The sequence below is a fragment of the Bactrocera dorsalis genome, chromosome 3 (assembly GCF_023373825.1).
Source record: "Bactrocera dorsalis isolate Fly_Bdor chromosome 3, ASM2337382v1, whole genome shotgun sequence".
Lineage (NCBI taxonomy): Eukaryota > Metazoa > Arthropoda > Insecta > Diptera > Tephritidae > Bactrocera > Bactrocera dorsalis.
The window spans coordinates 93,226,710-93,250,969 of record NC_064305.1 but is presented as its reverse complement, the minus strand read 5'-3'; the positions used below and the strand labels follow the sequence as shown (position 1 = coordinate 93,250,969).

Below are 24,260 nucleotides of genomic sequence, written 5' to 3'. Positions count from 1 at the left end.
TCCCTGCTGTAAAATGAATAGAGAGCATTCATAGACTAGTATTTTCTTGCGTGCCACATTAGATGGTAGCTGAAATTAAAGCTCAGAGCAAACGTTATGTTGGTATATAGTATTTTTACAAATGTACTTCTTTTTATTTCATTTAAAACAACGCAAAATCTAGTATATATAGTGAAAGTCAATTGGATTTTTTGATGTGCTTTTTATTAATAATGTTGATATTCTTTATATCGGTTATTTACATAAACGTAATTTAAGTGAACTATTGAAATCAAGAAATTAATTTTTAAAAAATTTTATTCTTGAAAACAAAACGCTAACTACAACCAATTTTTACGACATGCGTATCCGAAAATAATGGATCCGATTACCATGAGGAATAAGAAGAGGTATGTGAACAAATATATACATACATATAAGTATACATTTATATACTCTAAGTGTAATGCAAAAGGCGAAAGTTGCAACGTATATACATGTGTAGAAACGCATAATAATGTACATACATATGTATGTGTTAACACCACCATTAAGGAATGCTGTAGAAGACAGTCTACTTGATAATAGCAGATAACAACCCGAGTTTACATTTTTGGAACTGCTGTTCAAAATATTTGGTAGCATTGCTGAAATATTTGACAGAAATAGTAAAAAGAAACATAATAAATGCAAAACAACAACGTTCATTACAATTTAAAATAGTTGTTTGGACAGATTTCATCTCGTCTCGTCATATTGATAATTTATATATACACCGGTGGCACACTAATTAGCACACCCTTACATATTCCAGTAATATTGCTTGAAAATTGAAGATAACGGTATTTTAGGAAATCTTTTTTTTCCATATTATAAATATAATACGTTGTCATTTTGCCGTTATAAATCACGCATCAGTGAAAATTAGGTGTAGGTTTCAAAGAAGTATGCCTTTATTTCATAAAAGCTTTCAATTCAAGCTCACATTTTAATTAGCACACCCTGACATCAGAAAAGTTTTTAGTTAATTGTTTGCGTTTAAGGTTGTGATATTTTGCAAATAAAAAGAGATCTAGACGCAATAAGACCACAAAAAGAGAAGATCCCCTTATTGTTCAGCAGGCGCTTAAAGATCCTTTTGCAACTTCCTCACAAATACGAGCTTCAATGCACGAAAAATATGGCGAAATCATTGCCAATAGGACTGTTAGGCAGTGACTTTTGGAAAACAACCTTCGGGGATGCCACAGTTTAAAAATCGAAAGGCGCGATTGGTTCTCCTCTTACTTTTAGGAATTCTGTAGTTTGGAGCGACAAATCTAAAGTCAACTTACACTAGCCGGATAGAAGAACTTATAAGCGAAGAAAGATTACAAGGAAGACGGTCAAATTTACAAGGAAGACGGTTAAGTTCGACGGGGGAACTGTCATGGTGTGGAATTGCTTTACGAAGCATGGTGTTGATCCTATAGTGCAGATAACGGACAAGCTTTAATCTGTAGCATACCAGAACTTGCATAAAAATCTCTTACCGTTTTAGGAATACTTACTGTTATCTGTATACATCTTCGCAGTTTTCCAACAGGACAATGTGCACTGCCATAAGTCAAGGTCTGTCATCCAGTGACTTCAAAATCAAGCAATTCCATTGCTGGCTCGCCATATGCCACCGGAAATGCCCTAAGGCGAAAAGTAAAAACTGATTTTGAACCGACTCTAACTTGAAATTGTTAACTAGGGCTTGATACAACATAGTCATATTCAAATATACATCTAAACAATGTTTGCTAAAATGGTGTATTTAACATTCGTATGTTGTGTTCCCTAAAATGATAGATGGTTTACAAAATCAAGTAAATTTGTTAGAGTAGATTTCCCTTTATCCATGCTGAGAAGAAGAAATAAAACCGGTTTAGTTGATACGTAGGTTCTCTTCTATATTTCGGGATTTGACAATCCTAGTGTTGCAATCTGGCAACTCACAACTTTATCGTAAAGTTTGGTATTTTTGATGTTATATGGTACATACTCTGATCGGGGTTGAGATCCGGCCGTTGCTTACAAGGTGCCTTGAAATATGCATCTCAGCCAAAAAATATAAAACCGCATACATTATTGAGCGATTATCTTTTACAACTTTCGACGTGAATTAACTCAGTATCAGTGCATCGATAAACTTAATTAAGTTTTTGGTGATAAAGATCCATCAAGGTTCAGTGTTTTTCCATGGTATGGAGCATTTAATCGAGATCGTAGATCACTGCAAGACGGATTTCGTGAAGGTCGTTCAAAATAAATTGTTGTTCCAGATAATATTATTGCCAGGCAACTATAATCATTGGTGGAACATGCTATGCTTCGCTATCTTATTTTTTGACAATCGGTACGGCTCTTTTTGTGTGCGATCGACAAATTGTACGAGATCCAACGTGACATTTTTTTTACAGTCAAATGTCTACCCATATGTGGGACCAGCACTATGAAATCGTGAAAGACGTGGATCTGTTCCAAGAAATCTTGAAAACTAACCGCCGGATGCGGATTACTACACTCCACGCCAATGCAAACACTTACGCATCGACTGAAGCAACTGCGATTTTGAAAAAGAGTAAAAGATGAAATAATAGGACAACGTTTTTCGTCTCATGGCGGGGCGGTTGACGCGTTCAGAATGTATGTTTTAGAGATACCAAAAGTATATATTTCTTAATGGAGAATATTTTGAAAAACAAATAGCGATTTTGGTAATTAAAATTATTTTTGTTCTCTAATCCCGATATATAAAAGGCAATCTATAAATCCATAAAGGCAATCTTTCTTGAATAACACGGGCCAACACAAAATTTAACCTTAACTTTAAAGCAGTAAATTTCCATATTTTAGGTCGTAATTAGACGAAAAAAAATATATGCCATGAAAAAGTTTGCTTTTTTATTTAGGAAACCGCCTTATCGATAGTATAATTATAAATAATTATTGTATAGTATTATTACTATAACTTTTGCAAAAGCAAAATTTATACGAAAAAAAGTTATTTTCTTATCGTTTTTGTTCATAATTAATCATGAAATCATAAAATAAACTTTAGGACAAAGAATGAAAGTTTTTTTGTAGAGTCGTGTAATTAATTTGAGCTGTCACCTGTTACCTGTCATCTGGAATTATATTCAAAGTTATGGAGCTACTTCTATAGGTTAAACGGGGATTCGTAATAAAATAAATTATTAACATAGTTTTTCCCCAGATTTATTGTTCTTAGCTACTACTTAATGGCATGGCCAAGCTTTCAAGTCATTCACACCAAAATAACTTTAATTGAAATATCGAATTTCGAACCATTGATCACATTAATTAAGAGCATCTGTGTTTTCTTCCCTTAATAAGCTTAATTTAAATATCAGAAAAACTTGTGGAAAACGTTTCCCTCTAGCATTTAGTCATACAATGAATGCCCTTTCTCCATATATGTAAATACAATATAATGCAGAAAACTACAATAGAAGGAAGGAGTCAGAGAACTTTTTCACCCCAGTAGTCACTTCTTTTAAGTTCATATCAGATTTTTTCTTCTATTTCATCATAAAGACTTGAATTCGGTTCACTTTCAATTTGTTTTATTATATAAATATAAACCCACTTACATATATGTATATGTTAATATAAATTATTCACGATGCCTGAAGATGGACTTCTCGCCTCAGTCTCGAATCTTGTAAGTAAAAAGTTTTGCAGTAAATGACATATAAGTATGTGTATTAAAAAAAATATATGTATGTGTATTAAAAACACTTGTACATACATACATACATAAATCATAAATCATGTGTATATATATCACAGTTTAAGAATTTACTTAATAATAAACTATTGTAGCCAAGTTGCAGCGTGGTTCAAATGTTGGAATATGATGAACGTTGCGCTTATGTACGTGAAACAACAACGTGTAGTCGTATGGGCAATTTCGGAAATTATATAGAAATTTTGTACTGCCAATTGAAACCACACAATGATACCGAACAAATTTTATGCTCTTTTCTTCTAATGACTATTTGCATACTAATCTATATTGTGTTGGGATGTACGGTTGAAAATATGTATGTAATTTTAAGTACTATACTATATATTTAATCAATGCAAGTGAAATTTCTTCAGCACAAGATATGGCACACACTATTAACTTTATACTCTAATTGTACACCTGAAACTAAACGAGATAAGTTTATGAATATGTATATGTGTATAAATTATATATTACGGCTCTTAAAATTATTCGAATATACTGAAAACCGATTATTCGAATATCCGGTTTGTAACCGTTCGTATGATCTGGTCGTAACATTGCGACTATTCGAATAGTTGCTCTGCTGCGAGTATATGAGTAAATGAAAATTTGTTTGAAATCTAAACAGCTTTTCATTTTTGCTAGTTTTAAATTTGTGAAAATGCCCATTATGCGCTTCTTTTAACTTATATACGTAGACAAAATTTGTAGAAGTTGAACGCTTATTTAATCGAATAGTCGCCGACTTACGACTATCCAGATACTGTAAACCGAATATTATTATTCGAATAATGCCCTAGTCGAATACCATATATATATACATATATGAAACTGATCAGGAGTTGATTTCCGACCTTCATTATTTTTATATCTAAATCACAAATTATGCTAAATCTCTTTAATGTGGTATCTAATTTTTGTATTAATTTTTTGAAAAGTGAACGTAGCTGACGTCGTAATGGGTTTAATATATACATATACATATTACATATACGAGTATATCATACATCATAACACAGTGCAAAAATGAGTGAAATCATTCTCGCATTCATTTAACGAAAAACGTCAGAAGCAATAAATTGAAATATGAAGTTAGGACAGCAAGATAGTGCATACTTGCATAATGTAAGATATTTTAAGAAAATTAAATTTGCAGTTTTTTATACTATACTTGGGGTCAAACCAAATATCATTCTTAAACCAAAGCGACTTTATAGTTACAACGTATACTAACGGAATACTTTTCTAGCCATGTTTTTTGATAAAAATAAACTTTTAAATCGAATTTTAGTTATCTCATAAGGAAAAATTACTAAGTATTATCCTGATTTCAATCCGGTAGATTGGATGGCAACTATTTAAAGATCCGATCTGCCTGGAATGCTCTCCAGGGATTAATTCGCGTACATGCATATGTATATGATTTATAGGGTCTCCCACATTTCCTCCGGGTATTTAAGTAAGTTTTATATACCTACATTTTATTAATATCTACAATGATTGTGCTTAGAAGTTTCACTTCTATCGACGCATGATGGAATAATAAAACTGAGGTGATAGTATTATATTATAATGAAATTATTCATGAACATTTAATTAATGTATTATTACCACGTGTGTGTGTACAATTAATGAGCTTATGCGTATGGTATTAATATATCCACGAATCCAGGATTTTGGAAAGAGGGATTTTGAAATATTATCGTTATCGAGTATAATAGGAAGAGCTTTATTCATCTTATTATATATAAATTCTATATATCATTACTTTAAGATGTTAACTAAAATAAAACATTTTGGGAGAGGAAATTCCAAAAATCTGTTAATTATTCATATTCCGAATGCCGCGTTCTTAGGTCAATAATTTAGCTTAACTTGCATGTAGGTATTTGTATACTTATATACATACATATTATTCTACTTGCAACATGTTGCTATAGAGTAAAATAGCTTCCTTCACCTAGCGGTTGATTGTATCACCTTAAACTAACCGAAATAGATACAGGTTATATATACATATATAAATGGTCAGCTTGATCCATACTAAGCACTAAATGAAGATATAGAACTGTAATTTGGACACGACAAATCCTTTTAGTACCCTTATCGACACTGTAAGAATGGATGAAATGGAAGGATAACCCTGTCCACCTCCCACATAATGGTACTGTTAAAAAATATTTAAAGTGCAATAAATCAATGACTAAATATGCCAGAGATATAAAATTGTACCTCCAAAAAATGTTCGATTACACCCGTACTTGGCCCTTCTTTACTTGATATTACATATATATATTTTACTTGCAAGTTCACCTATCTCAATAAGAAGATATACTTAGTACCTGGCTAAGTCAAGTATACAGTAGTAGGTATACGCATTTACTTATGGCATTTTATATCAAAATTTTTAAAACGTTATTATACTATCGATATCTCCGTTGTTTATTCCATCATGATATATGTACATATGTAAATGAAAAATACGTTTTCTCATACTCATAAGAAGAAAATAATATAATTTTTGATGTATAAATACGTTTTCTTTGTACAGTTTTTGTCCTGCTTTGAAAGTCGTTTCAAAAATGTTGGGCCTTAACGAGCATTTAGCTGGTGTTACTCTATTAGCGTTTGGCAATGGATCTCCCGATCTTATTGGCACATTCTCAAATTTAGACGGGGCTGGTCCTATGTTCCCAGATTTGTTTGGAGCTGGTGTATATGTGGTACTTCTTGTTGCTGGCCTGATTTTCGTGTTTTATCCTTTTGAAATACAATGGCATAATGTTCTAAGGGATGCGTGCTTTTTAAGTTTCGGAATCATATACGTTGATTACTGTTGTGTATCGGATGGAGTTGTCACACGCACTGAGTCTGTATGTAAGTGAAAAGCCAACAAACCAGAATTAGGATGTATCCAAATTAACTCATTTCAAAGTTCTCTACTTCTGTAAGTACAGTAGTTGAAGAAAGTCTCGCGAAAGTTAATTCTCGAAAAATTGAAAAGCTCGATTAAGTTAACCGAATTTCAGCATTCACATACTGTACAGCTAAAAAGTTAACTTTTAATTTATAATACTTATGGCCAATTCTCATAGAACTTCGCTTCGCCATTTGTCTTCACAGAATATTTCGATGTACGCTTATGTATGAGTACGTTCACATAAAAAATTTTCGATGCGAAGGCGAGCAGAATATTGGGCAATTCTCATTATTTTATTTATTAGAGAGGCACACTGAAAGCAAAGCGTTCATTGTGGCTTAAGAACTCTTCGGCAAAACGAGGAAAGTTGTGCATATGTGAATGGGTCTTTAACAAGTTAACTTATGAGTTTCATAGTGTATTAATTGTGGAATAAGATAAAAATTGATGTGATGATCAAACGACAAAAAACGTTTGAATAGATCAAATAGTTCCTACCATAATGCACTTCGAAAAGTTCAATTGTTAAAGTCGAATATGGATGGTAAAGAAAATCTCGAATTGTCTGCTCGAGTCAGTTTCTGAAAAGCAGTTGAAAGCATCGGCATATTGATAATGAAATGAAATGAAAATGAAACCTTATAATATGCGTATGAAAATGGTCCCGAAGTTTATTCATTATTTAAATCATGTGGATGGTAAAGAAAAAATTTAAATTAAAGTAATATCTCTAAAAGAACTTAAGTTTCATATTGTATTTTTTCAATATTGAAAGCCGGTTAGAAACGTGTATAACTGAAAAAAGGCAAGTACCCATTTTACATTTTGATTCTACTGTACTTACATACTTATGCTAGTATGTATCAACAAAATTCCTAATTCGAGAAAGTTAATTACCCTTGGAACATTTTTTCAAGATTCTGCTGTACTTGCATATCTTTATGTAAATTATACGACCACAACTCTCAATTTAAACTTCTTCTATCCAATTTTTTTAGTGATAATGTCGGTGTATATATTGTATCTTATGGTAATATTTATCGAACTGTTTCTACTCAAACAAACTGTTAAATGTGAGTATATTTTAATAAAATTCTAACATAACAATCATTCGATTTATCTTTTCATAGTATTGCAATCGAAACTTAAGGACAGAAAATACGCCACAGGTAATATTTCCTTGACAATGTTGTGGTAAATATCGAATTTACATAATAAATTTTTCCGTTTGTAAACATGCTTACACTTGTATACGGAAACAAAAGTAAAGTTTGACAAGCAAGTTGCTGATAAGATGATTATATATTTCAATATAGATTGTCAGATATACACTACAATGATTCTCGAATCATTACTTAACTATAAAAAACCACTAAAAAATTCGTTAAAAATTTCTTTCATATTATGCATTTAACATACATTCCCTTGAACGCAATGTTCGCAGTTATGAACAAGTAAGGAAGGGCTAAGTTCGGGTGAAGCCGAACCTTTTATATTCTCGCAACATGCAAGAATCAAAGTTTGAGAAATGCCATCTGGCAAATATCGGTCAATACTTCTCTTAGCTCCCAAATTTTCGAATTTCCAATTAACTTTATACCGCATATATCGGCAAACATGTGAGTTCTGTCATGAAAATGACAGAGCGGGCTTTACTGATAACCGTGTATCTTTGTTCCTGAAATGGATATAATTGGACAAAACTTGACCTAGCCCCATATAGCAAACGTATAATATCGGGGTAACTTTATTCCATGTGATTGGTAATGGTATGTGATGTAACTTAATCTCAGGGAACATTTTATTAGTATGTGACATATTCAAATAGTATTGGCAAAAATAGATAAAATCGAGTCCGTACTACTCTCACCTCCCATATACTATTTATGTGACAATGATTTTCGTTTTTATAACAAAACTTGTGTCGAATTGTCGGCCAGTTTGAATTTTAATTATATATATGAATTATTAATATATAATATTATATATAATTGCTGGAATTCCGACCCTCTGGTTGACGGTTTGCCCCTTAAGGTGTTTTCCCGGCTTTGACTCGTGCAAGTTGCAAGAAATGATCGGTTGCACCCGAATTTACCCATTCTTCACTCGAGCAACTTCAATTTACGCTGATCCAAAATTATGTTGGATCCTTTTTTGCTATTTTCGTCGGTAATAGCCTACTGCTTGAATTGTTCTCGAACCTCACTTCGCCTTGTTTAAACTTAGCACTTCTCAACAGTTGATTTTTTTGGTCCAGAGTCCGATTAATGTTCATCAAGCCAAACCTAGGTTTCAACACCATTTTTTCCCGGTAAAAACCTAAAAAATGTCTCCGGCTTTCATTGATCTTTCATATAAAACTCAGTTTTTGTCGTCTAGGTTGTTTTGACGGTTATGACGATAATGACATTTTTTTTCTAAACATATGTAACTTACTCATATTAGCGGCAAATCTTGCTAAATTGGAACAATTACGAGCAGAGGCCGGTATAGAAATTATCGATCGTACCTCACGATTATCAATAGATGTAAATAGAACACGAACAATGTCTTTTGATGCAATTTTGAATAAACCCAATAAGGATCTTATGAAACAATTTTTTGAGTCTCTTAACCCTATACAAAAAGAAGAATGGTTGGAGAGTGGGATTGCAGGAAAGCTTTATATTGCCATTACGGCGCCAGTGCTTTTTGTTCTACAAGTATTTATACCTGTTGTAGACTATGAGAAGGAACGTCATGGATGGTCAAAACTGTTGAACTCAATCCAAATTCCTTGGGTACCAATGATACTAATATATACATTATGTAAGTACTGAATTTAACTCTCACTTATAATATTCTATACATTCAGTTAGCTAACCTTTGTTTTATCCACAGCTGATAATTTGTTTATATTAGGTATACCGTTGTATTGCTATACATTATTGATTACAGTCCCCATCACTATCTATATGCTTTATACAACGCGAACAGACATTCCGCCTAACTATCACCATGTTAGTTTCCTAATTTGTTTGTATATACATTTTAAAAAACTTTTCCACTATAGATCACAGCGTTATATGGTGTTGTTTGTTCAATTTTAATAATTTACTATTCTGCAAGTGAATCAGTTGAAATATTGCGAGTAATTGGTATTGTGACCAATAGAAGTAACTCATTTCTCGGATGCACTTTACAAGCTTGGGGAAACAGTATTGGTGATTTGGTATCAACTATAGCTTTGGCACGTCATGGGTATCCGAGAATGGGCTATGCTGCTTGCTTCGGTGGTCCATTTTTCAGTAATAAAACTAATGACCTCAGTTTTTCATTTCCTACTAATTTCTTTTTTCAGATTCTATTTCTTCATTTGGTGGGGTTTTCATATATGAAACATTTCGCTCTGAAACCCCTATTTTTGTAAGTACGAATATATACCTTCTACTACTTGACTACGTATGTACATTTCATATTAATAAATAAATCATTTAAGGTCCCTCAAGGTAGTTTGGGCGAAAATTGTGTCGTTTTTCAATTTATAGCAACTATATCAGTGTTAATATGGTCTACGTTAACAAATTTCTCAGCTCGACGAAGCATTGGCATTTTTAACTTCATTCTATATGCAATATTTCTAGTTTTCGTTTTTTTGGGAGAATTGGAAATAATAGAAACTTTTGCGCCTGAAAATGAAGAAGAAATAATAGATGAGTGACACTATACTATAGCACTGAAAAGGTGTTGTCAATATTCTGTATTATAAATGCAAATAAAATTATATTTGTTAAATAAATTCACAAACATGTACATATATACTTATATTTTACAAATAATGCTATTAACGAAAGGTAAGTTTGAGTGCAGCCAAACCCTAATTATGAATTAGAAGTTTATCAAAAGTACTATATTCATCATGATTTGTTTCGATATCTTTCTAAATGCGTAAATTATACAGTTGAAAATTAATTGAAAACAAAAGACCTTATGGATATTTTTATTATATACTGTAATTAATCCTTTTCTCGTGGTAGATACGTGACCAATATCAAAAAATTAAAATTTTTATTGGTAGTATTATTTAATTAATAATTATTAAATATAGTTTTCATAATGTTCACTAGCAGGTAAGATACGGTGACGCATTTTTCAGTATATCTCAAGTATTGACAGATACTTAAAAGTACGAAATTAGTCTGTAAGAACCCAAACCGATTTAACATTATGTTAAAATCGAATTGCACTTAGCACGTAGGATCATTATTGTTTCAAAAGAGGTTTGGAAACGAAGATCCAATCCCTTTTTGTGATGATATCCTGTGTATGATGTGATGTGATGGTGTGTGGTGTCTGTAGGCGAATGTTTTATTTTATTTTATTAAAGCTTACATAATAAACAAATTATTATATAAACTAAAGTACGCAGCGCTTTATCCAATCCCTTTTTGTGATGATATCCTGTGTATGATGTGATGTGATGGTGTGTGGTGTCTGTAGGCGAATGTTTTATTTTATTTTATTAAAGCTTACATAATAAACAAATTATTATATAAACTAAAGTACGCAACGCTAGCATCATAGGCTTTCGGCTGAAGGCGAATGTTTATTTTATCAGGATATGCCAGTTTTTACCGGATAGAGTGGTGTGACATGTTATTATCGGGAACAGAAAATAACAGTCGTTGCATAATTTTTGACTAAAAAAGTATATATGTGAATTGGCCATAAGTCAACCAAGCTTAGTGGAAAGTTTGTACTACTAAAGCCATGGAAAGCAACTCAAAAATAACAACCACCTTAAAACAATTTGAGTGATATTATTGTGAAATGTGACAAATTTTACACAGCCAATGTGAGATGATTCTATGTTGGTTATTTGTAAATTATTGCTCAAAAACAATACTATAACGCCCCAGCCTTTATATTCGCCAGACATAGCTCCGTATTTCCAAAAATAAAAAGAATTTTAAAGGGCCGTTGTTTAACAAAAAAACAACGATTGGAAGAAGCGCTGGCATAAGTGCAGGAAATAAAGGAGAAAACGTTATTATTATTATATTTATAACCTGAACAGGGTATAAATGTAACACATATGTAGAAGGAAACGTTTGATAAATTATAAATTAATCCATGTCCGTCTGTCTGTATATACGCCTTCAGCTTTTGGGATATCGATCTCGTGCATCATGCGAAATTTGGTATGGGTTATTCTCTAAGGCAATTATGTAATCTGCGAAGATTCTTTGGATCTTTTTAGAACGTACATAGCTGACATACAAATTTACGAAGATTTACTTTTAACATAATCGAGATATGTATATGTAATAAATGATATGATATATGTAATATATCACCATTTCCATGATGTCGAACATGACAATCGCACATATTTTAACTAAGAAAAAAAATTACAAAAATTTTTATTTTTTGTTTTGTCCGGATATTTATGAAAATACTAGATGATCAAATTCTTCTTCTTCTTTACTGGCGTAGACACCGCTTACGCGATTATAGCCGAGTTAACAGCTGCGCGCCAGTCGTTTCTTCCTTCTGCTCCTTTCAACGGAGTGGAGGTCTTCCTTTACGTCCCCCGGCGGGTACTGCGTCGAATACTTTCAGAGTTGGAGTGTTTTCGTCCATCCGGACAACATGATCAGCCAGCGGAGCCGCTGTCTTTTAATTCGCTGAACTATGTCAATGTCATCATATATCTCATACAACTCATCGGTCCATCGAATGCGACATTCGCCGTGGCCAATGAGCAAAGAACCATAAATCTTTCGCAGAACTTTTCTCTCGAAAACTTGCAACGTCGACTCATCAGTTGTTGTCATCGTCCAAGCCTCTGCACCACATAGCAGGACGGGAATTATGAGCGACTTATAGAGTTTGGTTTTTGTTCGTCGAGAGAGGACTTCTCATTGCCTACTCAGTCCGAAGTAGCACCTGTTGGCAAGAGTTATCCTGCGTTGGATTTCCAGGCTGACATTGTTGGTGGTGTTTATGCTGGTTCCCAAGTATACGAAACTATCTACAACTTCAAAGTTATGACTGTCAACAGTGACATGAGAGCCAAGTTTGTTTGATGACAGGAGATATTTCGTCTTACCCTCGTTCACTGCCAGACCCATTTACTTTGCTTCCTTGTCCAGTCTGGAGAAAGCAGAATTAACGGCGCGGGTGTTGAGGTCGATGATATCAATATCATCGGCATACGCCAGCAGCTGTACATTCTTATAAAAGATTGTACCTGCTCGATTAAGTTCTGCAGCACGATTTATTTTCTCCAGCTGCAGATTGAAGAAGTCACACGATAGGGAGACGCCTTGTCTGAAACCTCGTTTGATATCGAACGGCTCGGAGAGGTTCTTCTCAATCCTGGCAGAGCTTTTGGTGTTGCTCAACGTCAGTTTACACAGCCGTATTAGTTTTCGGGGATACCAAATTCAGACATCGCGGCATAAAGGCAGCTTCTTTTTATGCTGTCGAAAGCAGCTTTGAAATCGACGAAGAGGTGGAGTGTGTTCATCCTCCTTTCACGGGTCTTTTCCAAGATTTGGCGCATGGTGAATGTGTGGTCAGTTGTTGATTTACCAGGTTTAAATTCCAATCTTTGGGCATGCTTTCGTCCGACCATATTTTACAAAGAAGCTGATGCATGCTCCTTACCAGTTCTTCGCCACCGTGTTTGAATAACTCGGTCGGAAATCCATCGGCCCCTGCCGCTTTGTTGTTCTTCAGGCGGGTAATTGCTATTCGAAGCTCTTCGTGGTCGGGCAATGGAATGTCTGCTCCATCGTCATCGATTGGGGAATCGGGTTCGCCTTCTCCTGGCGTTGTACGTTCACTGCCATTCCGCTGGCTGGATAAGTGTTCCCTCTATAATTTAAGTATGCTCTGGACATCGGTAACTAGATCACATTTGGGGGTTCTACAAGAGTATGCTCCGGTCTTGAAACCTTCTGTAAGCCGCTGCATTTTTTCGTGATCAAATTAGGAATGTTTTAATGTCATTTTGGAAATTTCCGAACGTAGTTTGTTATGACTGTTCCAGAAAATTGAAAATAAAGATTTAAAAATAAACGAGAGCAAATCCTACTAAATCATTGATATTGTAATAAATTGTGAGCACAAATGTATTCAAATCCGATCTTATATCTATCTATCAACTTAAAAGTTATAGTATTTTATACTCTTGCTACAAAGTGTAATAGTTTTGTTTCCCTAACCGTTATATGTATCACCTAAAACTAATCGAGAAAGATATAAGGTTATATGTATATAAATGATCAGGATGAGTTGAAGTCATAGTGACTGTCTGCCTGTCCATTCGTTCGCTCGTGCAAGCTGTAACTTGAGTAAAAACTAAGACATCTTGATAAAACTTAGTAGACATAGGCTTTGGCCATAAGAAGTTTGGTATTGTAGATGGGTGAAATTGGACCACTGCCACGCCCACAAACCGTTATTAACGAATAAAGTATCAAAACTAAGCCGTAAATAAAGATAAAGAACACATTTATTATTTAGCACAACGAATTACAATAAGATGGTAAGGAGAGGTAAGATGAATCTTTAAAAAGTGGGCGTGGCCCAGCCCCTAATAAGATTAATGTACATATCTTCCAAACCAATAAATCTATATCACCCAAATATTTTTAAGCACTCTTATAACAATGTAAAATAGGGGAAATCGGATGATAGCCCTGACCACTCCCCATATAAAGGTTTTTTATAACACAAATTGAAATTCCATCTGATTCTTTCATATATATATATAAAAGAAAGTTGGTGTTAGTTACACCATTTATAACTCAAGAACGGCTGAACATTTGCTCAAAATTGGTGGAGAGGTAGCTAGAATCAGGGTAAGGACATAGGATACCTTTTATCTCTTTATGTCAAAATTTAATACAACTCATAAATACAAAAATTATATTTTAAATCATAAGCATTTGTTCAAAATTTATGTTTGTAGGAATCATTTAAATTTATCGTACAATTTTAAACAGTCTTCTCAAAAATAATACAATTGCTAAATATTTGGAATAGAAGCAAAGAACTTCTCAAAAATAATACAATTGCTAAATATTTGGAATAGAAGAAAAGAACTGCAACCAAATACGCAGTATAATAGATTATAACTGGCTCAGTAATCAGTCGTTGAGTATGTATTATAGCACGTGCTTCCCAAAAGGCTGATGTCATAACCTTTCCCGCCGTCTTTTTCGTTTTTGCTCGCCTGAGAACCGGTTCATCATGTGCAGTCCACTACAATGACTGTCGATTGGACTCCAGTGGGAAATGATGGAGCTATGTTTCTATCACTGACGAAAAATTTCGGCTTTATTCTTTAGAGAGCACTTAAACACTTCTCAGAATCAGTTATTCGTTGTTTTTGTTGGATTATGAGCTTGCGACGAACCTACTTTGCTCATTTCGCCTGTTCCCAGGTTAGCAAATATCTTTTCAACGGTGGATTTCCCTGAGCCCAAATTCAACAGTATTTTCCCCAAAAAGCCAAATGCTTTATTAACACACGAAATGATTTATAATCCATTTTTTTGTAAACTAACACAAGTTGATTCACAAAATATTATATCTCATTAACTAATAGTTATAATCCAACTAATAGAAATCATATAAATGGTAGTAGTATTATCTATGTATCAGCCACAGTGAAGCGTGGACGGGTCCTCTAGTTCGATATAAAAGTAAAGCACCGATTAATAAAACAGGATACAATACAAATTTGCATGAATAGTAAAATTTTCTAAATAGAACCGAAACGGTTCAAGCCCCTAGGTAATAAACATGTAGTTGACCTTTTATGACCTTTTCTGAAAAATATCGGTCAATGTGTGAGATATAAGTATAATTGAAATTTAGTGAGAATCTTTTCCTGAGAGTAGTATGTACGGATATCAAAAATTGGTTCAATCAAAATTTTGTATTGTATTAAAAAAAAATTAGAGTTATGGTTATGTAAAATAGTTTTTACTCAGTTTCGTCAAAGCTAGTGAAATAATATCTTGTTCTACTAGTGTATCTACTATTTCATGCAAAATCTGCAATGAGTTCAGGGGCATAGTGATATTCCAATTTTAAAGTAAGTTTTACGTACATATGTAGTTACCAAATCACAAGTCTTCCGATTTTTACAAGGTTTTTTTTTATTTTGATTGCCTAAAAATTAATTGTTTATATTGAATATTTTACGAGCTTTCTGCTTATACTGCTTCGAAAATCAATAGAAATATGGTAATAAGGAAAGTAGCTTCTGAGTGACTTGGCGTTCGTAAATCTCGAAATAAGTTGGGAATAAAATTAAAATTTTTTCGCTACGTGGCGCCAATTAGATATTCCAAGCGTAGCCAGATACTTCTCCACTTGGTCCAGCCAGCGTAGCCGCTGTCTTATAATTCGCTGAACTATGTCAATGTCGTCATATATCTCATACAGCTCATCGTTCCATCGAATACGACATTCGCCATGGCCAACGCGCATAGGACCATAAATCTTTCGCAGAACTTTTCTCTCGAAAACTCGCAACGTCAACTCATCAGTTGTTGTTATCGCCCAAGCTTCTGCACCATATAGCAGGACGGGAATTATGAGTGACTTATAGAGTCACCGAGAGAGGACTACTCATTGCCTACTCAGTCCGAAGTAGCACCTGTTGCAAGAGTTATCCTGCGTTGGAGATAGACGAAATTATCTACGACTACTTCTCCTCTGGAGAAAGCAGAACTAACGTCGCAGGTGTTGAGGCCGATGATATCAATATCATCGGCATACGCCAGCAGCTGTACACTCTTATAAAAGATTGTGCCTGCTCGATTAAGTTCTGCAGCTCGAACTATTTTCTCCAGCAGCAGATTAAAAAAGTCGCACGATAGGGAGTCGCCTTGTCTGAAACCTCGTTTGGTATCGAAGGGCTCGGAGGCTCATATATTCTAACATTTTAGGAGCTTTTGGTTATTAATAAAATGTAATCTTTTAACATTTATGTGAAAATAAGAAGCACATTCGCTTATTCAGCCATATACATACATACACTTTCACATAACCAAATAATAATATATGATATGCCGAAATCGTTACTAAACAACCAAATTTTATTTACTTACAGTAATAACAACGATAAGAATCGTTCATTTTCTGAATCGGATTTAACAGGTAGTAAAATAAAAATCTGTTTATTTTTATAAAGAATACAACAGTACAGAGCTTTTATTAATAGATCCATATAGACTCACCAGTCGGCTTGGCATCAAATATCTATATGAGTATATTTCCATAGACGATCTAAATATTTTCAGAAGAAAGAAGTATCCCCCAGGTAAATACAATTTACTGAAAATGTATGTATGTAATAAAAAAGAGGTTTATAAAATAAGTATATTCTATTTTCAGGTAGAAACTGAGTAAAATCTGCCGCAAAATTTTAAATCTAATTAAAACAATACTACAATATTAACTGTACATTGATATCAATACTCTCCTCTTACAGGCTTCCACACCAAAAGCTTTATACACCCGAAAACAATTGATGAATCAGGGCTTCCATTTAACTCCCTTGAATCCGAATACAGTTGTCAATTTAAAAAGAGATATTTTAATTTGAAGCCGAGTATTTTAAGACGATCTACATCTTTACATTTAGAAGGATTGATGCAAAAGAAATCTGAACACCAAGAGCAATTCCAACCATATACGTTTGAGGACTACAAACTGTGAGTAGAAATGGAAAAAGTATTAACCTTGAAACGGTAGTGATTAACTTTTTATTTTGTCATCAATTCAAAAAATTCAAATTTGCATAAGAGAATGTAAACGTACACATAGGGAAGGTGTACTCGTATAATTATACCTATTAACATTTAAAGAGACTACCAATAGTCGCAGACACACAAAAGGACGTATTTACTTCTTTTAGCAAATATAATTTTTTTTTAATAAACACAACATTAATTAAGATAATTGTACTAATTGACACGACAGACGGAAACTGTGAGCTTACGCGCTACTGCAATATTCCTTTATCAATTTTATGTGTAAAAGATATTTTACGTATTTCTCTTATTTTATCATTTATTTTTAAGGTCCCGTGGCAGTCTTATTAAGAAGGCAGAAAATTTATATATGAGCGGTATTATCAACATGGAACCAGAATATCGTTCATCTTATATTTCTTATCCCATGGTTAACCGCACCTCAAAAATTTTACCTCGAGAAGCGTTTCGTCTCTTTTCTGACCCTACGGATAAGAACCCTCACCCAAAAGAGGGCAAGAATACTATAAGTAAGAAGCTTATAGCTGATAAAATTACTAGTGAAAACAGCCTACAACAAATTTGTGTTGAAACGAAATATAACACAGCCCCATCTGAATATAAGCAACAGTTCGTACGATTTCCTATTGAAAAGGCGTGCTCAATTCCACAAATAAGTCACCTGAAAATACAAGGTGAATTTGGTGGTGTGCCCGAATATAAAGACAGTTTTAAAACCTACGAAACCTATTTAAAGAGCGCACCCATTAAAAAAGGCGATAATTTGCGAATGCCTGGTGCTCAAGAAGTTGATGTCGAAACAAATGCGATTTTAAAATTTACGGAGCATCGCGCGAAATTAAAAGATCCCACCGAATTTGCATCAAACGAAAAATTACTAAAAGTCAATAATCATATAAATCTATGTGGTCAATTCTCAAAAGATCTACCAGAATATTATGAAAGCTTCCGCGATCCTCAGATCAAACATATGCCTGAGCGTAGCAAATGCCGTGAACCATATTTACGACTTAAAGGTAAAATAGAATTTAATCCTGAATATAGAAATACTTTTTTGGATTTTCCTCGTTCACGCCCCGTTATTCGAAAACCAGCTTCCACATTGCGCTTGTCAAACGCGCCAAATACATCAAAAGGGGCAATTACGAAAAATATCAAACAGTCACTACGTCCAAAATTGGAGTCATGTTCAACAAATGTACACCCAAAGCATGAAAACCAGCCCTCAGATATCATCATAACACCAGAATATCGTCGTGCCAATTATCAGTATCAGATGCGTGAACGGACGCCAGTTAGGAATCTAAACGAGAAAAAAGGTGGCGATTTTGAAGTGGGCCGTGAATCTAAAACCAAATTTGTATCGATTGTGACAGACCGAAAAAACTCTTTTCTTTCGACGAAAATGGCTGGTAAGCAGAAGCGACGTATTTTGTCTAATCGATTAAAACCCTCTGAGCATCAACAAGGAACAGGTTCGGAAAAAGAGGTACCTTGTGCAACGAAAAATGCCCCAAAATATGGTAGACGTGCTTCCGTACTTCCTAATTCATCGGTATTCGAGTCCTCTGTTTCCAATCAGGCAACTAGCGACAACCCCTTTGTGGTGTTGAATGAACCTTATAAGCAGTCTCCCTGGACGAAAAAGTCGTGGTATGAATCATAAACATTATTCAATAACAACAACTTTTATGAAATACATATGTGTAATTTTTTTGTTTTCATAAAAATACAAAATTCTTTGTTATGGAGAAAAGATTCAATTAAATAATTTATGGATTCACAAAAAATCTGTATATAATATATTATTATTGTACACACACATAATATGAAGAGGTAAGAGGTATCGGTTGCTTATGCTTCTGTTTTGGCAGTCACGTTTCAATAATGCATTTAATATTTGTAAAAGTTATTATTTCCTCTCTGGTAATACTTACTTTTAGGATTTACATACATATACATATGTATGTGTAGTGAAGAGGTTCATGTTATTATGTTCAATGAAATTATTTAGTAATTATTAATTTCAAAAAATGTATATTTATATGTACAGCTGCGAACATGAAAATAGCAGTAATTATGGCAGTTTTGTATAAATATATTCAGCAACTTTAAAAATATAAGTGTTTACTTTAAAATGTTCTGATAAATCAGTAAAACTTATCTAAATCTCAAAATGTTAGTAAAATATGGGAAATAAAGGCAAACTTCAGCTGCAAGCACGTGTTTCAAAGAAATATTCAAATAGCAGTGTTTCAGAAATTATTTTCACTTTTAACGGAAAAATACGAATATATGGTATTTTAACAAATAAAGTAAGAGTGAGTAATATATTTGTGGTATTACTAGGATAAAATTTAAAACACATTTTGTTATATTGGGCTTTATTGAGTTGCGGCATACCCTGTACCAATGATAAAAAATTATTTAATTCTTTTAAAATTCTCCATTTTCCAGGAAAATTATTTTAAAAGGGAGGAAGGAAAATTTTACAACTATATTCAAAAGCTTCTTCTTCTTGCCAAGTCGGACCCTTTTAAATCGGCTAGGCAGATAAAAGCTAAACTAAATCAAGCCCACTTAATATTCTTTATAAATTAAATGATACTCCCAGGATCTGATTCGGCATTCGGCTCTTTTGGTTTTGTTTACAGTTTTAATACTTAGTACAATATAAATAGCATTTCCTAACTTTTTCAAGATTCAGAGTCGTTAAATAAATAATGTTGTTCAATTTTATTAGGTACATATCATACATATGTTTATGTTTACTCATGATTTCCCTAGCTATGGTCATATTAAGTATATGTAGCATATAATCAAATTTATTTCATATGATTATGCATTTCATCTTATTAAAGATCTAAAGTCTAGCACTAAAACACCCACCTCTTAAACTAATTATTACTAAATGGTGGACCACACCAAAACGGCACTGATTTTGATTTTTTGCCCTTATTTTCTGATTTTTTATTGCCATTTATAGAATTCTCAACCATTTTTTTAGCAACCAACTATACGAACTATTCCCCTTTCACTTTTACATTGTATACTCCACATTTTTATCAATTTTCGGCATTCAGGCCCACAGTGCTTGGTTTTTATATATCTTAGCAACACAATTATATTGTTCTCTGTCATGATTTTATTTCCTCATATGTATGTACATACTTTTCTCGAAACAATTTATGCATCTAGTCGTTTATTGGTGCTTTTATTTATCGTTGGAATAAACGGATAAAGGGTCCGTAAAATGTGTTCGAAGGATCAATACAGTGAGATGAAAGATAAATTTAAACCACCCAAATTGAAACAGCCAACAAGCAAGTTAAAAAGAAGGAACTATTCTCAAATTATAGTTAACTTATTTTTCATTATTGTTTTCAGCTACCCGAGCTCGCTGCTATGAGCAATTCCTTTGGCAAGAGCTTTACAACGAATATATCCGCTACAATGACCGTTTAGTTAATGTAAAGCCGGACAAAGCAAATACAGAATATTTTGATGAATATTGTAAAAAGGTTCCAAAGGAAGATATGGCTAAAAAGGAGCGTTTGATTAATGTTTACCCGTTGTACAGCACTAGCGCGATAACGTTGTGGAATAACAATGGTGATATAACAAGAGATTTTAAAAAACGTTACATTATAACACGCCCGGTGCAAGAACAAGCAGAACAATTCGGATAATGTGAGCGTCTAGAGTGAAACTGTATTTTTCAATAATATGTTAGTATACATATGTGTGCACATATACACTAACGCTTTTATGGTTCATATATTCACCAATTGTCTTTCCTAATTTCAAAATTTAAAAATGGAAAATTATACACGATTAAAACATATGTAGCTTAATTATAATTTTTACCTTAATTGAATCAATGAGGATCGTTACATATGTATGTATGTATGAATATAATTTTATGGTAACACCAACTACTGATTTAAACAAACTCCAAATTATTTCTACTTAAAGAGTTGAAGGGGTATACATTCCATTTTTGTATATGTTCATGTGAAAACTGGTCTCTATCAAGAACGATAAAAGACATCTATTATCTTTATACAAATCTATTATCTAGAAGAGGAGTAATTGTAATTTTTCTGAAAACTATCTTGCCGCGTGATATTTAATGTTTTTCCAAATGGATATAAGTGTTAATAATAAAATAATTCGTTTTGTATTTGATTTCTTTTGTACTAGATTTAGAATTTTAGTGAAATTTTCACGTTACCACTTTATTTAAAGACTTCGCTCAATGCTATAAGACAATTAGTGTGTGCCTGGCACCTGTTTTTTTACCACGTTTGTCTGATGATTTGTATCAAGGAAAAAAATTAACAACGCGTTAGATCGAAACACGGACGAGAAGGTGACGAAGGGAGGTGAAGGGGCGTCGAAATCGACATCCAAATCTGTCCCAGGGGGACAGGCAGGGAAGGGTGGAGCCTTCACACACGGCGGAATCGCCAGTACTAGCAGAGGAACTTCTGCTAGAGTTATGAAGGAGTCCACAGGGGGCTTTAGCTAGGAAGCTGAAGTCGGACCGTCGACTAGCGGCAAAGATAGTGGAACGCTACGGTGGTGAGCATGCTGGTCAGGTATCTGAGCAGCATGCTAACACGCTGGAGTGGGCCAAGAAGGTGCTAAGCGAGAACGAGACCGATGGGTCACGACTCGAAGCAAACAGACAGGAACCAGCGGTTAAGCGGCAAAGATCGCACGAGGGAGAAACCTCCCTTGGCAAAAAACCGAGAACGGGGGCGGCGCCAACCTTCAGCGAGATTGCTAAAGGTGCTGGCGCAAGGATACTTGGCGTGCTCGACCGCAGCAGAGAGGACGGGGCTATCTCCCATGAAGAATGGAAGAGAGTAGCGGCGGCTATCTCTTCGGTCTTCCTCAGGGTTCTCAAGGAAAACCCTGGGCCACCCCCAAAATGCGTTAGTGCCGGGTGGCACCATGGGCTGCACAAGCTTACTCGATGCGCCGATGAAAGATCGGCCATCTTATACAAGAAGGCAGCCTCTCTGGTGGGGGAGGTTTGGAAGGGGGCTAGACTGGAGGCCGTGGACAAAGAGGATCTTCCTCTTCGCCCTGGGGCTCGCGTCTGGCTGCCGGCCGAACCGTCTACTGCGAAGGAGATAGAGGAAATCCTCAGGTACTGCAACCCCTCACTCCCCGCGCATGACTGGAGGGTAATAAGGCTGGAGAGAACCGATGAACCATATCGGCAAGCGCTGATAATGCTTAACGCGGAGTCCATCGGTCCTCTTAGCAACACCAAGGGAGCCATCAGCTATGGGTTTGAAATGGTGGTACTGAAGGTGCTCCCAACGGATGCCAGGGCTGATGGCGCTCAAACTGCAGATGCGGGGGAGAAGTGAGAAGGCGTTAGCGATGGTCAAGCGACCAGGGAAAACGACCCGAACCTCTCGGACGTGGCGAGTACTGGAGGCGGATCGTCGATCGGCGACTCCGTCTTCAGCCTCGAACAATTGTTTGAGGAGGTGCGGGTCGACCACGATCTAAGCGCTGAACTGGCGCTTCTAGAGGATAGTCTGAAGGATGAGATTCCTCCAGATTAACCTCCATCACGCAAAGGCGGCCTCCGCCAATCTACTGCTTCGTCTGGAGCAAGACGAAGCCGATGTGATCCTGATCCAAGAACCGTGGCTAACTAGCAACGGAATATCGGGACTAAGGACGAAGAGCCACAAGCTGCTGGCGGCCAAGGATGCAGGTAGAAATAGAGCCTGTATCCTGGTCAGAAACGATCTAACGGTATTTCTTTTACCTAATTTCACCAACGCTGACGTAGTTACAGCAAAACTAGAGTGCGATACTGGGAGTATCTGGCTAGTCGCTGCGTATATGCCTCACGACGATGAGGTGGAGCCACCTCCCGCATTACTAAGAAGGGCCTTGGATGAAGCGTCCCGGAATGGTGCTGATGTCATCATCGGCTCGGACGCCAACTCGCGACATTTGATCTGTGGGAGCTCGGATACTAACACTAGAGGTGAGTCGCTTTTTGATTTTATTGTTAGCGAAAATCTTTGCACCTGCAATAGGGGAAATTCTCCTACTTTTGTGACCGCAGGCAGGGAGGAGGTTCTCGACCTCACCCTAGCCTCACATAGGATTGCCCCGCTGATCTCGAACTGGAGGGTTCTCGATGACCACTCCTTTTCTGATCATAGATATATCGGGTTTAGTCTTGACGGAGAAGGTCCTCCTAGGAAATCCTTCAGAAATCCCAGAAACACGGACTGGGAAGGTTACCGCAGAAGGCTTCGGCAAACTCTTCCACGCGCACCGGGGGCAGGCGCGCTGGCCACCGCCGATGTGGTGGATGGGGGGGTCGAAGCCTTCAGCTCGGCGTGCAACACTGCACTGGAGAGCTCCTGTCCATTGAAAACACCGAAGGATAGAGGTAAACCTCAATGGTGGACTTTGGAGCTCTCGGAAATTAGGGCGTCCTGTAGACGCTTATTCAACAAGGCCCGTAGGAGTGGGCTACCCGATGATTGGGTCTTGCATAAAACAGGACTTTCGATATACAAGTCCGAGCTAAGAAGGGCTAAGAGGATCTCGTGGAAGAGCATCTGCGAAAAAGTGGAGGGCTTTCACGAGTCCTTTAGATTCAGACGAATTCTCGCGAAAAACCCTGTGTCCCTGGGGTTCCTTAAGGATGTAAATGGGAACTGGGCGCTGAGCAGTGAAGAGACACTACAGATGCTCCTTTATGCTCACTTCCCTAGTAACACGTCCTCCACGGAGGTATCTCTCGGAGCGTTGAATG

At 35.4% G+C, this 24,260-nt stretch overlaps 2 protein-coding genes and 1 pseudogene across 9 annotated transcripts; all 3 read left to right on the top strand.

Moving 5' to 3' along the window:
- LOC105230697 (putative sodium/calcium exchanger 7) lies at nucleotides 1–19,677 on the top strand. 8 transcript variants are annotated; one of them, XR_007422366.1, is made up of 12 exons: nucleotides 3,031–3,691; nucleotides 3,853–4,073; nucleotides 6,312–6,637; nucleotides 7,679–7,753; nucleotides 7,811–7,849; nucleotides 9,126–9,488; nucleotides 9,561–9,679; nucleotides 9,733–9,967; nucleotides 10,021–10,085; nucleotides 10,159–10,403; nucleotides 16,795–16,841; nucleotides 16,906–16,981. XR_007422366.1 is itself a non-coding variant. In XM_049452967.1 (11 exons), exons 1-10 carry the CDS (start codon nucleotides 3,653–3,655, stop codon nucleotides 16,795–16,797), a joined length of 1,485 nt encoding a protein of 494 aa, XP_049308924.1. In that variant the 5' UTR covers nucleotides 3,012–3,652; the 3' UTR covers nucleotides 16,798–16,841; nucleotides 16,906–16,998. The 8 variants fall into 8 exon arrangements, 7 of the variants coding, with proteins under 7 accessions (XP_011209950.2, XP_011209954.1, XP_049308923.1 ...); XM_049452967.1 differs by lacking the exon at nucleotides 10,159–10,403 and having other exon boundaries at nucleotides 3,012–3,691; nucleotides 16,906–16,998; XM_049452966.1 differs by lacking the exons at nucleotides 16,795–16,841; nucleotides 16,906–16,981 and having other exon boundaries at nucleotides 3,004–3,691; nucleotides 9,582–9,679; nucleotides 10,159–10,472.
- An 888-nt stretch (nucleotides 19,678–20,565) lies between these two features.
- Nucleotides 20,566–21,641, top strand: LOC105230696 (uncharacterized). Its single transcript, XM_011211647.4, has 2 exons — nucleotides 20,566–20,781; nucleotides 20,846–21,641. The coding sequence occupies exons 1-2, from the start codon at nucleotides 20,712–20,714 to the stop codon at nucleotides 21,145–21,147; spliced, it is 372 nt and encodes a 123-aa protein (XP_011209949.1). The 5' UTR covers nucleotides 20,566–20,711; the 3' UTR covers nucleotides 21,148–21,641.
- On the top strand, nucleotides 21,603–24,260 carry LOC125777670 (uncharacterized; annotated as a pseudogene).